The 15,883-nt window shown below is 45.9% G+C and overlaps 2 protein-coding genes across 2 annotated transcripts; one reads left to right on the forward strand and one right to left on the reverse strand.

Annotated features, from left to right (window-relative positions):
• Positions 1–230: 230 nt before the first annotated feature.
• On the forward strand, positions 231–2,749 carry LOC142817832 (uncharacterized). Its single transcript, XM_075895659.1, has 3 exons — positions 231–853; positions 1,513–1,663; positions 2,414–2,749. The coding sequence occupies exons 1-3, from the start codon at positions 630–632 to the stop codon at positions 2,747–2,749; spliced, it is 711 nt and encodes a 236-aa protein (XP_075751774.1). The 5' UTR covers positions 231–629.
• A 7-nt stretch (positions 2,750–2,756) lies between these two features.
• On the reverse strand, positions 2,757–5,053 carry LOC142817831 (uncharacterized). Its single transcript, XM_075895658.1, has 2 exons — positions 4,135–5,053; positions 2,757–3,401 (listed from the first exon to the last, which is right to left on the reverse strand). Exons 1-2 carry the CDS (start codon positions 4,797–4,799, stop codon positions 2,801–2,803), a joined length of 1,266 nt encoding a protein of 421 aa, XP_075751773.1. The 5' UTR covers positions 4,800–5,053; the 3' UTR covers positions 2,757–2,800.
• Between the last annotated feature and the right edge of the window lie 10,830 nt (positions 5,054–15,883).

Consider the following 15,883-nt stretch of genomic DNA (forward strand, 5'->3'; position numbering starts at 1 on the left):
GCTTCGCATAACGAGGTCTGTGGAACTTTTTGTTTTTAGGGAACGCCCACGAGGCCTTCGCATTGCGAGTTGTTAAAGATAACCGATACAATTGTAACACATCGACAGTTCTTCTTGCGCCATCAGCCCAGCCAAGCGTGACGCAGTCGTTTTTATATGGGGCGTGACGAATTTTCGATAAGTGTCCGACCGGGCACAGTCCGAACGTTTGTGAGGAAGGACTCTTATACCCCTGACACACGGGCACCCTAAAGTCCTTTAGACAAGGGGACATCTTTCGGAAAGGCGTTCGGGCGCAGTGACACACGACAAAGGAGTAACTCCTCTCCGGCAAAGATCCTTTTCGCAAAAGCAGATCCCGCATCTACTTTTCTGGCAGGAAGGGAGTACTCTCGCATACAGTGTACCTAATTTATCAATAGAAGAAAACGTGCCGCAACATTGCGGTGCCCTGTCAGTATTTTTTTTGCGCTGAGAAAATGTTTTCATTTTCAACAGCAGTGCGATTTGTTGAAAAGTGAAGACCTATAGTCTGTCCATACTCTCAAACACCTGCAATACGTCACTAGCGCGATCATGCTAGGGTTGGCAGTGGCAGTTGCTGTGTCGGGGACGTAGTATTTTGTACAATGGAGTCGGCTCAGTCGGTGAAGAAAAAACCGCGCGTCCAGTGGACTGAAAAGGAGACCTGGGCGCTGATAAAGCTATGGGAGGACCATTTGGACGCCTTGCGAGGGCAAAAGCACAACGGTGGAGTTTACCAGGCGATTGCCGAGAGCCTCACCGACGCCGGTATTCCCCGTACACGGGCGCAAGTTCACAGTAAAATCGACAACTTGACACAGACATTCAGGTAAGACGGTCACTCATGCTACGCGTTGTCGCGCGCGTCCTGCTTGCTTGTTTAGTGTGTGTTAAGATCGGGCCTGTAAAACCCGACATGCACGGGCACCTCGCATATCGAGGAACGCGGGACTCCACGGTACCTGCGAGTGCGCGGCAACAGATAATGGCGTCCCTACCATGCGCGGTCCGCGTCCCACAAAAACCCTTGGTGATAAGCGCGTCGGGTGTGCGCTCGGCTGTCTCTGACCTTTGCTGGTACACTCTTGTCATGTGAAGGCGCGTCTCTGCGCTCTTTTTTTGAAAAAAAAAAACATATAAATATGTTAATTAAACGTGTTCACTTCGTAAGAAGCGGTACAAGTGTCTTTCTGCGCCGGAAACTGGGTTCCAGCCTTTACCCCGCCTCGAGTCACATGAGTGTTTATGCTTGAGAAGTAACCAAACAATGTACCGCTCAGGCCGAATTTTCAAGATGGGTGCCGTGAGTCGTGTACGAAGCATGTTGCTAGGTGCCAGCTGTATTGTATCACCTGTAAGCGAAGGTAGCAACAAAATTGTGAAAAGCTTGCATAGGTTGTATTTATATATTTCTGTGCTGGTCATAATATGATGTGGCCTTCCTATGTTGCTTGATAACTAAAAGCGACTGTGATCTTTTTTTCTTAGAAAAATTGAGCGAGAGCTCACGACAGGCTCCTCACCACCAACGTGGCCATACTATAAAGAACTGAAGAGGTTCATTGGCTGCCTGCCGATAAATGATCTGTCCCTCATGGAGGAAAGCTGCTGCGACACCAGTAGCGACACTGTTGAGAAGGTGTGTAACGAACAAATCACCATTGTGCACTTTCCCTGCAATCAATACAAGTACTAGTGCACTTACACCGGTATAATTGTATAAGCTGATGTTTTTAACTAATTGGACTCGCAGAAGTTTTCTATTTACCTGAAAGTATACAATATGTATCATGGCTTATGTACATTAATGTCTTACCGAGCAATATTTACTCACACATGAACATTTTCGCATGTGACTGCATTCTCTATCGTTCTATAAGGCTGATGATGATCACCAAGTCCTCCACCGACATCTAGAACTTGTTTCTGTTTGGTGTGTAATTGTCTAATGAAGCTTAACGTTTTTGAATGTAAAATTGCCTGTTTTAGCCGCAAACGTACTGCATCTACCTTTTTGTACCATATAAACAACACTAATATAAACATGATACACGATAAAAATATCTTGGTGTTTACCTAACTTCTACCGTTTCGTGATCCACTCACATTGAATGCATATGCACCAATGCTTCCAGATCATTTGGTTACATGCGCTGCAAGTCGCATAATTCTGCTAATGATATTCTAAACAAGCCTACATACCATTTGTATGACCTCAGCCTGAATATGCAGCATCGGTCAATGTTGACCAGCATCATGAAAGTTTATCCTCAATTGTGCTGTTCATTTCATCAATGTAATTATCAAGAGTTACGATTGTGGTGTGCTGCCTCTCAGATCAATTTTTTTTGTATGATCTTTGTAGCTGTTTTCTCTTAAATGTTCGCAGCTGATCTACGAAATGGAGAGCGGAATCAGTTCCGAGGCTACTGAAACTAACAGCCCGCCAGTGCCAGGAACATCAAATGAACAGACGCCACCACCTGCACCCACCACGCAGTCGACTCCGAGCCCTGCAACAAATACGGCAGCACGGGCAGCAAGGAAGCGACGGCGGCCACTGACCGCAGCGCGCGAATTCCAAGAGGCTATGCTGGCTGAACAAAAAATGCTACGAGAGCAGCTGGAGCGAGCTCAGCAAGCCGAGGTAGAGCTGAGATCTAAACACCTCCAGCTTCAAGAAAAGCTTGTAAATGCCCTCGTTGATTTCATCAATAAAAAATGAGGCAGAAAAAGTGTCACTCTTTTTATTTACAAATTCCAGCGCAAAAAGATTCTAGGAGCGGGCTGCCTGGGTCTGCATCCTCTGGCTGAAGTGGTCCACAAGTGCAGAACGCACACTGACTGCATTCCCAATCTGTGAATCGCTGCCACGTTCTGGTTGGGGCAGTTGGGAGTCGGACTGCTTCACTTCCTGGAGCCATTGAAGCTGAACAGCATCGCTGAAATGCTCGCAAATGTTGTTGAGCACGCAGCATGCGCGAATCACGAGGCGAGCGTTTGCAATGTCGCATTCCATTCTCTTCGACGTGAAGCGAAATCTTGCCTTAAGCCTTCCAAAGGCGTTTTCTACCACACGTCTCACTCTGCTGATGTGGTAATTGAAATTTTTCTGCTCTGCACTAAGTGGGGTGTTGTGTCCAAATGGCTTGATGAGGTTAGGTGTAAGTGGGAAGGCCTGGTCACAGAGCACCAGAGGTGGCACGGCAACGCCTCCTATTGTAACAACTGGAGCCTTGAAAAGTGGTCCCTCAACCATGCCGGAGAGGCTCGACATTTGATACACATGAGAGTCATGGCATCTTCCAGGGGCACCAACATTTATAAACCTGAAACGGTACTTGTGGTCTACAAGCGCCAGGAGAATAATGCTGTACCTGTAAAAATTAACACAAGAGTCATTAACACAAGTCAAAGTCAGTAAGAACACTTCTCTGGTTTAAAAAATGCTAGCGATATTGACATAAATATATCAATCTGGTGAGAACAAATAATGAACAGATTGCTAAGGCACAAGGGTGAAAAAATGGGCACGTTAGCTTAAACCATTCAGAGGTGGAAGTCGTATACACGCATACGTCTAGATAGCAGTACATACATCGGGTAAACTATCTCGATCACAACTTATGCTCGTCTTGGTTACTATAACGCTTCGCAGCATTTTACGGCTTTTGCAAGGTACTATTGCCAATTCCTATTTGATGTTTCTAATTATGAGAAAGTTTTTCAGCGGCTTCAAGGTCTCAAATGAGATTTGCAACAAGCTTCTCGTTTGACGACACTTACTTGCATGCACAAGTAAGTTTTTTTTCTGAGCAGACTTTTTTTTTTCTGAGTAGACTTTGTTGTTTTCTTGAAATCTTGTAGCGAGGATTTCTTCATTGGATCCCTGTAATTGCAAGAAACATGCGCGGCTGCACATTCTAGGGAGAAACTGACGTTGCTGGAGACCAATTTGTGAGTCATATAGGTAGCTTGTAACTTATAATTCGCACACAAGGAATGGTTCACATGCGGATGTTTCACATGTTCACATGCGGATTTCTCGAATATTTAGGTGCGATGCCTTACACGCGAACGTTAATTACCAAAATAGCCAAATCAACTTACCACCCCTTGTAGTTATAGTAATCAGTGGCATGTTCTTGTGGCGGCGAAACTGGGAAGTGGCAGCCGTCGAGGGCTCCTACAGCTTGGGGAAAGTCACTGACGGCCATGAATTCCCGAATGTGTTCGGCCATCTCAGATGGACTCAGCATCTTGATCCAGTCGCTTTCCAAGACAGAAACGGTGGCTTCGCAAAACTCCTTGTAAATGCCGTTCACCGTCGATCGCCCGACACCGAAGACACTGGCCACGACTCGGTCCTCTGCCACGGAGCACAGTTTGAATAAGCCGATGGCCACCACCTTTTCAACCGCAATGCACTCGCGCATATTAGTTGTGACCCTCTCTAGCGAAGGGCGTAGGCTGTCCACAATGAAGCGGAAGGTGGCTGGGCTCACTCGAAAACACTGCTTAAAGTGGCCGTAACCTAATAACGGCAATGTGTCTTCGAACCAGCGTTCGTTGCGCACATAGGCCCACCTTTCGCGGTTGATGGCTCGGGGGGACAGTGCGGAAGCAGTCAAAATGAAGCTGTTCATGACGAGTCTTTGTTTGAGGCTCATCACTCTTGCCTTCGCAGCGTTTAGCTCATCTTCGATGGAGCCGAGGGCGACAAGAGCCAGGCCCACCTCAACTGTCGCTTTATCTCTGTCTCTGCGCTGAGACATCGCAAGACCACGATGAAACGAGGCACGCCGTCACTGACCCAGCTGGACGCAGCCATGTAAACAGCACGACAAAAAACAAAAACAGCAAAACACCGACTGTTCATAGTTGCCAGACGAACTTAAGTTGCTGCTAAAAACGCAAAAAAGCGAAAGAAAATTACAGGTATGCGCATTATAAGCCACCAGACAATAAAAAAATACGGTTTTATGCTCCGGCGTCACTGAATGTGATGTACATGCGCAGATTCTTTTTAATATTTCTAATCTTGCTCCTTCCACAAACAGCGCCATTTTCTCTGCAGCGTTCATCTGAGGCACTGCCTAAAGCAGTAGTCCGGTGCCGTGTGTCATGAGCGCCACTCCTTTCTGCAAATGGTCCCCTTAGGCGACAAAAGGGGTTTACTTCAAAGTACTTTACTTTTGCCCGTGTGTCACGGGTATTACTCTGTCCAGTTTGTTCGCAACAACTTGCTTTCACGTTTCGAAACCGATAGGACAATTGCCACATTGGAACAGCCTCACAAGACCTCGCTGATTGGCGCCATTTAGGAGCCCGGTAAGAGTTGTGTCTGGACACCCGGGCAGTTCCAACGAGCAAGCTGAAGGTGGTCAAAGCTAAAAAGCGAAACAAAAACACTTGACGAAATGACTTCTTGAACGAACGTGCACCACGTTCCTTTTTCTTCTTCTTCCATTTTCTACTCGTTTCCCCACTCAGACTTCACCGATTGATTTCGAGCCACGTCTATCTAGGCTTTTTTCTGCAAGTGTTCTTTATTGCTTGTAATTTTTTGTTTCTCTCCATTGCAACGCGTAACCCCATTCGCAGAGGTTAACCGGTTGGGGTGGCCGTCAGCCTTGAGTCGTGCTCACCGATGCCCCTGGTCTTTTCTTGCATCGCTCTCGAACGCCGACGCAAAATTTTAAAAAGTAATAATAACTTGAAAGGAGAAAAAAAAGAAGGGGGTGGCGGCTAGCGCAACGACAGCGCGCCAGATGAGTTTGGTTGGCCCAGCTGGTTGCGGCCGAACGCCAACTCGTAGGTAGCAAAAAGATATGCAAAAAAAAGCTTTATATATATATATATATATATATATATATATATATTTCTCTCCTCGTATATATATATATATATATATATATATACGAGGAGAGAAAGCGCGAGTCGACCACAGAATATGTTGAAACTGGGCGCATCCGAGTCAGAAAGATCGATATCTCTGACGCAGGTTGAAGCGGACGGCCGGGCTCTCTTTGGAGAAAAAGATTGAAAAATAAAAAAAAAAATGACTCGCTTGCGCCTCCGGCGGACTCGGGCGTCCTTGTACACGTATTTACTGGACCCCTGCCTAGAGAAGAAAGACGAAAAAAAAAAAAAAACTGCGTGTGTCTCTGGCTGGTGAAGTTCTCTTACCTGCACCGAAAGACTACGCGACGGACGGTGTATCTGTCGTGGTCACCGGGTGTTTGCCACAGGCGGTTCGCCCCCCCCCCCCCCCCCCACCCTCGTTCGGTCACCATTTTCTTAGCTATTTAATTTTGTTATCCTCTTATTATCCCTGATAAGAGCAGACGAAGTGGTAGGTTTCCGCGAAAGCTCTCTCGTTTGTTGCGTATTTATTTATTTGTTTATTTAATTATTTATTTATTTATGTAACGTACGGGGCTACGCAGTCTTCTTGGCCTACAATGAAGAGGCGACTAACCATTCGCGTCGTTCGCGCCTTTTATAGAACCTTTCTTGGGACTCATTCAAAAAAGTGTAAGCTAGAGATGTCTCGCCTGCCGCCAACTTCAGACGCTGACGAGCAGGCGGTTGTGAGTTGGTGCTAAATAATGTGCGTCACTGTCACGCCGCACGTTAAGCTCTTGGCGTACGGAGCTAAAAAACGTCGAATGCGTGAGAACGGTCGAGCGCCGACGCGACGTCACAGATTGAAACATGTGATAACTTCAAATAGAGATATTATTCCGCAAATAACATCACTGGCTGCCACTGAGAAGTGAGGTGCGTTGTTCACAGTATATTCAGCGACATCTCTTATAGGAGATAACACCGCAGGGACGTGTAATGAGTACTCTATTTATTTCGCTTACTATCGCTTATCTATTCTACGCTGGCGGATCCTTCCATAAACCGAAACGAAACCGCATTCTCTACCCTTGCGACACATCTTGTGGTGCCACAGCGACAAGAAGTCCAAGTAGGTCCCCCCTTCCCCTTTTTTGTTGTTTACGCACATATATAGGAATTTCGCCGAAGCTGGTTTCTCAGCAGTGCAAACCTTTGTCAGGAAAAGCCCACTCACTGCGTACGTGTGTGCATGTGTGTCTCTTTGTTGCGAGTGAGTGAGAGAGCGAGCGAGTGAGTGAGTGAGTGAGTGAGTGAGCGAGTGATTGTGTGAGTGAGCGGGTGAGCGACGTTTGAAATCTTCATTGCTATTGTGGTGGGCGTCATTAAAAAAATATGTGAAAAAAACATACATCGGACTTTAGCTATAGGCTTTTCTGGTGGTGAGTTGCAAGCCAGAGGTATGCTTGAGATATTTAGCAAATATATCTTCATGTTAAAATCTCCTTCACTTCTCTGCCTTTTTTTTTGTTCTTTCTCTCTCTCTCTTTTCACTCTCTCATTATACATAAAATTGGCACTGTAGTGGATCGATTGCCATCAAGTCTTCAATTCCGCCTCCACAAACCCTTGCTGGAATACCATTTTGAAGCCATAGAGACGGATAATAGTATATTTTTCTTTTCCCTAGCTTATGCGGGGTTTTCATAAGTAGTATTTGTGGTTACATTCACATATCTATCTCATTATTATGATGAACTTTCCCATCATACTGTGCGCTTTCTAAAACCACTCGTCACCTTGGACTAGTTAATAAACCCCATGATTTTTTCAATGTGGAATTTGTTCCTTTTAAGTATCGTAGAAAAAAGAAGTCCTTGCAGAGTTAAAAAAAAAAACCGCTATAACACTAAAGACGTATCAGCGCGAATCACGGTGGAGTGAACCGTCAGGTGTTGATTGGACCTGATTTTTTTCGTTCTCTGTGTTATTCGTAGCAGTGCTGCTTTTACGACGTCATCTTTCGCATGGTACAAACACAGAAGCCAATCATCACTCCATCACAGCGTATGATCCCCCAGAGACACACATCATTGGCGCCGACACCGAATAATTCATTTTTCCCCCTCCGCCTTCTAGGTCTCTGTATAGCTTTACCGACGAAATTTCATTACGTCACGCGCACATCACACCGTTAGAGCCAACCTGACTCTACCGATTACTAGGGGACATCTTAATGGGTTACTCGACCTGTAACTGACCCGTGTTTGATGGAACGCACCCACGGCCGTCCCATGCACGTGACATATAGCCCTTGGTAGTCCCCGCAAGAAAAACACAAACAGCAAGCCGCCGTGCAAGCACAGCTCGCGATCGTTAGGCGAGCCTTCGAGGACGACTCCGGGTGAATTGATGGTCTGATGACCGGTCCGTCGTCACGCTGGTGATGGAATATTGATTGACTGCTTTGGGGCCCCTAGCCTAGGATAAGCACGTGCGTTTGATAGGCATCCGCGTCTGAGAGGGCGCTGGTGCAGCTGTGCCGGTGCTGAAGTATATGACACTCGAAGCCATAGCTTCGTTCGACGCCTTACGTTCAGGCGCTTTTTTTTGGGGGGGGGGGGGGGTGGCGCGGGCTTTCCTTTTTTTTGTAACTCACTCGACATGGTGCATGAAAAATCCGGCTCGGGTGATCATACACAAATAACGCTCTCGAAGGTGCCCCGGCCGTAGGCGTATACTCGTGCACGCCTAATCCAATAATTGGCGCTCTCCCAATCTAAATCGTGGCCTTGTCGGTGATCAGTTTTTTCCGATGCGGCAGTCTCACCTCTTATCGAGCTGTACTGTCATTTTACGTTGTTTACTGGATGTGAACTAGTGATGCTTGTACCAGCTGAAGTGTAGCGCTGCTAGGCACAGGGATGGATGTCAACTTTCCTACAACTTAGTTAGGGGGTTACATTGCGTAGTGCGAACAAAGAAATAAAAAATAAAAATAAATAAATAAATAAAATAAAAAGTAACTGCGAGGTTTGAATAGCTTAAAATTTCCTGGCGTGATCCGTATTGAGACTGCGAAAGTGACCCCTATAAAGCTATGAAGAGAGATAGACAGATAAATAGAGAGGAAAGGCAGGGAGGTTAACCAAGCTTGGCTCGGTTGGCTACCCTACACTTGGGGTGGGGGAAAGGGAGAATAATAGAAAAGGAAAGAGAAGAAATAAAACGTTGGCAATCGAGAAAGTAGTATGCACACTGACGAATGTGTTAATAGTAAAGGAGACGCAATTTTCGCGCACTCTATGACAAAAGTGGGCAAGTGAGCAGTCGATAAGATGACGGCCGACCCTTTATTGGTTCATCCCGCGAACTCCCCTCTTCCCGTCAGGGCGCTTAGCGCACCGAGCAACTTGCGGGGTCCGGTGAATCGGCGTCTCGCTTAGCGCGGGCGACCCTCTATCACTTGTCCCGCAGGAATTCCCGGGAATCCCCCCCCCCCCCCCCCCCCGAAGTGGCGCACACGTCTTGATCACAGCCGAGTTAAGTATCGCTGGGTATATATGTATATAGCTGCCGCAGAACACCGGGAGGTAGGGATACTTATACAGGGGGTTTGGTTGTGCGGGGAGCAAGGTAAAACGATAAGGATCAATGCAGTGGTGTAAAGGATAGTGCTGTACATCATGAGGGCGTGGAAGAAATATCCCTGGAAGGAAAAACAACGAAATATGGTGGGCTACGCATTAACGGAAAAACAGGCAGTCAAGAAGGGTGTCGTTGAGGGGAGTGAGCATGCAACACAAATGCGAAGAAAAAAGAAAGAAAGAAAGAAAGAAAGAAAGAAAGAAAGAAAGAAAGAAAGAAAGAAAGAAAGAAAGAAAGAAAGAAAGAAAGAAAGAAAGAAAATGTCTTACAGCCAAGTCTAAGGAAACATACGCATGCAATGGAGGTAAATATCGCTCTGGAGATCCTGGTATTGAAGACTACGATGGCATTGTTTTCTTCCCTGCATAATTTCTTTAAAGTAGCAGTGGGCCCTTACCCGCTGCGGGGGTGTATTTTCATGTTGCTCGACTGTTAGCCCAGGAGTCAGGGGATCGAATCCCGGCCTTGGAAGATGCATTTCTATGGAGGCGAAATGCTGGAGACCCGTAGAGTTTGGTTTTGGTGCGCGTTAAATAACTCCACGTGGCCAAATTTTTGCCGCCTTCCGCCACGGCGTCCCTTATAATCATACCGTGGCATTGGTGCATGAACCGCAATTATTATTATTAGTGGTGGGCTACAAAGTTCCAGGCTATGCACGTCTCTAAAGGTGTGGTGCCTTCCTTAGTGTCTGTCGTGATAATATCGGCTTAATCGTTGATGACACCTCCTTCTGACCACTATTCCAAGTTCTACCCCATACAAGGGGCATAGCTTATCAGAGAGTGTGATAAGGCCCAACATTTTAAAGCGACTGGCTTGGAAGTGAAAATCAGCTTTACCTATAACCTGGAAAATTTTGTTAGACGTCATTCTGAATCGTGAATATAGGAGCCACTTTGCATAATTTCTCCGCCATTGTACATTTCTGTTCGCCTGTGTGAACTGCTATGGGTTGATGGTGACACTTAAGTTATTTCACTTAAAGATGAGCCTCTCTTCCAGACAGCCAGTAGATTGGAACGAGAAGCCAAGCCTGATGTCTCCTAAGTCTTCAAATACCTTCACGCCTATTTAAAACAATAATGACACGAAGCCGTCAACCTAAAGCGATAATTTAAAAATATAGGAACATGTTTCGCAAGTAACACATTATTCATCGATTTCAGTTCTTGCATGTTTATGGCTGTGAATTTTGAACTGGTCTGTATGCAGAATTCTTCTCTTTATATACACATATTTGCCAGTGTACATATATAGGGAAAATACGCACATATTTAAGCAAAGAGTATGCCTCGACACTACGACGTGTTCAGTGGGCGCTTCAGTGAGCTTAAGAATTTCCCCTGAGTGACTGCTTGGGGATACCTTTTGACGATTCGGAAATTATACCTGGTTCGTGATGCCGGCGTGGGTTCATTCACAAGCAACAAGACAGAACAGGCCACTTTTGAAGAAATTCGGCATACCTTTTATGATTTGTTCCTAGGATGTATTAATAATCAAGTAGCATACTAAAGCTACGGGCAACTGTGTAGAAGAACCAGTGTGTTCATCTGGAATTCCAGAAACGCAAAGCGGTCAATATACACGAAATATACAGATTTCACTCGTGGTCTGGTGTTTCATTAGATGACTTATACATAATTTGAACTGCATCGGACAAGGCTATAAGATCAGCTTTCGCCAAACATTCAGGGGTGTGAAAAAGTAATACATACTTATGATGCCAATTCAAAAATACCGTGACAGCGCTGATGTTTAGTTTCATGCCATATGCTCATGTACGTTACAAATACCTTCGGTTGCACGTGCTAAACTGCGACGAATCAACACTGAGTCGAATACATTGAATTTTGTCTCATGTCTTCGCATGCTTAGCTTAGCTACTAGTCATTAACACGTATGTTCTACGTTTGCTAAGATTATCCGCGATATGCTTTCTCTCTTCCTCCTTACATAAACTCTTTTCCTTTGGCTTTGACGTAGGCGAGGAAGCCTGCTTTGTCGTTGTTTACCTATCTGCGTTTTTCATCATATTGTTATACTTCTTATGACCATAAGCTCAGTACCACAAAGTACACTGCGTTTATCTTACCCTTTTCTTTATTTCTTATTCATAAAAGAGCATGATTCTCCGAGGTTGTAGCTTGGGACTTAGCTCTCCTTTATTGCAGCCGTTGTAAGCGTGGGGGGCGTCGTGGCGTCGTTTTCGCATCAGCAATCGATGATGACCACGGGGCTGCTGCTGGCCGCTACACTCTGACACTTTCTTTCTCTCCCTCTATGCCATCCGACACCCGGCTGGGGAGGCCTTTGTTTCGGCCAAGGCGTTCGTGCGTGGCCGCAGCCGGTGCGCCCCGCAAGGAGGCTCCGCGCACCGCCAGGCGCCTCACGCGAATCCACCGTGCTGAGATCGTCGTTGAAAGGACCGCAGGGACAAACTGGATAGGAAAAAAAAAAAAAAGCTGGATTCATAACAGTTACGCACACAAACCCCCGCTATATGTAATACGGTAGCACTAATGCCGAGAGAGAGAGAGCTAGCCACTTGGTAAAGTGCGAGATGAAGGAGAAATGAAAGAGCAGAAGGAAAGAAGAACAAACGCAGTGGCGTCAGCGGCGAGAAATGAACCCCGCGCAAACCGCAGAGCCACTCGTGCACGTATGGATTCGTCGTATTATCGCCGATCAATCAAATGGCATTCGCCGCCGCCACCACGTCGACGCACGCCCTCCGCCTCCCTCCCCTCTCACAGTCAGCGATATTTGCCCCGAAAGACGGGAGCAAGTGTGGCTGTATAGGTAGCGCAGACGCGTCCGTGACTGCGTATATAAGCCACGGGCTGGTGCAACTGCCAGTGTGATGCCTGGTGGCTTCCCTTCTGGAAGTCGCCAGGCTTTGATGCCGAGGCGGAGGGAGGGAAGAGAGATCGACCAGCTTTCATACCGGCGCGTGCCTTTCTTTCTCGTTTGTGTGAGTTTACTTTCATTTGTTCCCACCATTGTTGGTCAGCGCAGAACTGACCACGAGGTGCATCCAGCTGCAGCTGCGAACTGTCTGTGCGAAACTGATATGCTCTCGCTTATGATCTCTTGCCGTCTGGCGGGTAATGTAGTGGCGAAGTCCTCGATTGTAATAGTGCTAAGCGCTTCACCTTCATTGGTACCTGTGTCTGTCTTCGATGTCTTTTAGCAGGCGGGATGCGCAGAGCAGTTTCAATGGACGCAAAAAAAAACACACAAAAAAACCGGTGAAAACGGCTGCACTCACCCCCAATGAGTACTGTATGAGCAGCAGCTACAATGAAAAATGCAATCGCTGCTATTCATCACGGCTAAAGCATTGGATGCATAACCAAAGGCGGAAAGTGAACTTCGGTGACTTTGACGTTGACACGAGTGATGATACAACAAAAAAAAAATCGATGACGTGATGCTCACATCCCAGGTTGCTATGGTACCACATCTGAGGCGTCTAGTGATCACGTCACAGACTCATCCCATCACATCGTTGCTTAGTCAAAGATGGGCTGATCCCGCAGGCACTACAAAGCTACTTTAGAAACGAAAAGCTTCCAATGCATTTGATCTCGAAGGCAGTTGCAAACCTACATGGGGTACAGGTCGCTTCCGACGCATCCGATTACGGAGGCAGTTGTAAACCTACTTTGGGTACAGGTCGCTTCCAATGCATCCATTCTCGGAGGCAGGTGCAAAACTACGTTGGGTACGGGATGCTCCCAACGTATACAATTTCAGAGGCAGTTGAAAAACTACGTTGCGAGCTGGAAGCTCTCGGTGAAGAATAATCAGTAAAATTGACCGAGAAAAATAAGCATGGTTTTTGTCTCTGGGTCATGGAGCCGACATCTCAAAATTATTTTAGCTCTTACTAATTATTAATCATAAATTCAGTATGCATGATCCGTCCGACTTATAGCCGATCCCCCAGAGTGGGTAGGTGCCAATCTTCAAAGTAGCATTATCATCATCATCACCGACAGAACAAACAACTCCAGCCTTCTCGCGTTCATTTCCTTCTGAACAGTAGTATAGCTTTGTTTTTCGCAACTCCGCTCTAACGTTTTTCGTTGCGGGTCCCAACACAGCACGCATTCAAACGCCGACTAACGCGACGCCGTTCCCAAACGATCAGTATTCCGAGCGAGCCTCCTCCTCGCGTTACCAGCTCTACAGGAACCATTTATCCCGTAACCAAGTGTGATCGAACGCTGTTACAGCTGAGAGTGTCAATAGTTGACGACCGAAATTTTTTTTTTCGATTGTATGTTACACGCTGTGGACTACACAGTCGTTCTCGTGTGCGCCGCTGCTGTCGGTGGTGCTGTTTGCTTGCCCAAGGACAACATGGCCGGTGGAGCAGCAACCAGCCATACTCTTATCTCGCTTTTTCTTTCTTTTGTCTAGATATCAGTTTTCCCCTTTCTTCATCCAGACTTCGTGACGCCTAGCTCTGAAGAACCACGTGTGCTCGTTCTTGACGTTGGCAGAGAAAAAAAATGTGCTATAGCGTATAAGAAAAAAAAAGGCAAGCTGGAAAGGTACGGCCGGCAGCGTATCCGTCGTTCCGTGGCCCACCTACCCCGGCATCGCGGAATGGGCCAAGCTGCCTCCGAGCGTACGTGACCGGGTTGACCAACGCGATCCCGCTGTCGCGAAGAGCTGTCGCCGTCTGCCGCTGGAAATTTGTGCGAGCAAGGGGATCCCTTTCTTCTTCACTCACAATTCTCCCACCTCTCCTACTCAGATTTTTTTTTTTTGTAAATTTTTGTTCTTCTATTTATATCCTCTCTCTTCCACTGTACCTTTAATATCCGAATCTCGCGAAGAAGGAAGACTAGGCAGAGAAAGGTGTAGTTTCTCTGATGTTTGTTTTCTATATACTCTGAGAATTTTTTTACAACATCCCTTTTCACCAGTGAACTTGCTATGGTTTCGGTGTGTGAAGCATGTACTGTGCGCCCACTGTGTTCTGCGACATACACAGTGCTGAATATTGTAGGTAATACAATGAAAAAAAGCAAAAGTAGAATGAACACCGATCCCGACAGTTGTAGTCGAGAAAACGCAAAAGCATGGTGCGTGGAGGTAGTATACTCTGTATGGGGTTGTTGGAACTCGAAGATGAAGACCGGATGTATTTAGCTTACCCATTTTTTTCGTGCCGTTGCATTAGTGATAGTGACTTCTTTTGTATATATACATGTATAGATATACATCTATATATACAGGCGATAATGTTTGCTATTGCCTAGAGCACATTGCCGTTTCGAAACTTTCAAAGACAATTTAACAATGGATGCGATAAAAAATTTGTGTGTCAAATGTTCCATAAAGTATCAACGTCGTTTGGTTGTATGCACAAAAGCATTTTTGACGAAACGAAACAGAAGAAGAAAGCTGGAGCAAGCTCCGATACGAAGCATATTATTGCTGAAGCAGATTGGCTAATGACAGTGAGCCCTAAGGATGAAAAAACTTCGTCGATTTGGCACATCGTATTACTGCCAGGATGTGGCGCGACATACTATTTTGGACAGTTTCTGTTTGTTCCTCCGATACTCAAAGGTTTGGCACTATCCGGGGCCCGCTCCGATCGCCGAGATCACCTAGTATGAAACCACTTAAAATTTTTGACGGTAAAGGTTACCATTATTTCGCTTGTATGACCACTTCTATTTATTTTGACGAGATTACGGGCCTTTGAGAATTGCTTTAAAATCTTTTATATTGCTTTAAAATCTTTAAAATTTTTAAAATCTTTTAAACTGATTAAGGCTAGCGTTATACGTACAATGTCGTGGCGTTCGAAAATACATTTCGTAGTTACGTCATCTTGACTACTATGCCATCATCAAAATATCTGTCTCTGTGTATTTTTATGCAGTTTGGCGTCTTTTTAACTTCTACTATTCTGCAGTTTTGTTATCATTATATTACGTTGTACATACTCCATTTCCGTGTTATGACAAAATTAAATGTATTCACTCTGTTATGGCCACCACGACCATCAGTATTTGTAAAATAAGAAAATAAAAATGTTTAATTACTAGAGAGCTTCTAGTCAAGACCAGGTATATGTTTTTTCACTGCAGAACTATTACCAACGCTTTCGCGCTCCACATTTTCCTGTGACATTTTCAGAACACTTTGCTTCTCTCGCTTCTCTTTTGACGCATCGTTTATTAAAAACGTCAGCGCACCCACGGATGATGCCAAGCGAGCCGCTGTGCGTTCAGGAATGCCGCGACTGAACTTGCGTGGGAACTGTTCGTTGGGAATGGGCGTGATGCTCCTGTCGGGGTCACTCTTTATTTCCCTAAACACCCTCTCGCGGGTG

Source organism: Rhipicephalus microplus, chromosome 5 (genome assembly GCF_043290135.1).
Source record: "Rhipicephalus microplus isolate Deutch F79 chromosome 5, USDA_Rmic, whole genome shotgun sequence".
In the NCBI taxonomy this organism is placed as follows: Eukaryota; Metazoa; Arthropoda; class Arachnida; order Ixodida; family Ixodidae; genus Rhipicephalus; species Rhipicephalus microplus.

Bases quoted from the DNA above. Each gene is read 5' to 3' on its own strand.
- LOC142817831 (XM_075895658.1), bottom strand. From the start codon at position 4,799: ATGTCTCAGCGCAGAGACAGAGATAAAGCGACAGTTGAGGTGGGCCTG. The intron at 3,402-4,134 runs GTAAGTTGATTT...TAATTTTTACAG, and splicing joins TACTATAACTACAAGGGGTG to GTACAGCATTATTCTCCTGG.
- LOC142817832 (XM_075895659.1), top strand. From the start codon at position 630: ATGGAGTCGGCTCAGTCGGTGAAGAAAAAACCGCGCGTCCAGTGGACT. The intron at 854-1,512 runs GTAAGACGGTCA...TTTTTTTCTTAG, and splicing joins AACTTGACACAGACATTCAG to AAAAATTGAGCGAGAGCTCA. The intron at 1,664-2,413 runs GTGTGTAACGAA...AAATGTTCGCAG, and splicing joins GTAGCGACACTGTTGAGAAG to CTGATCTACGAAATGGAGAG.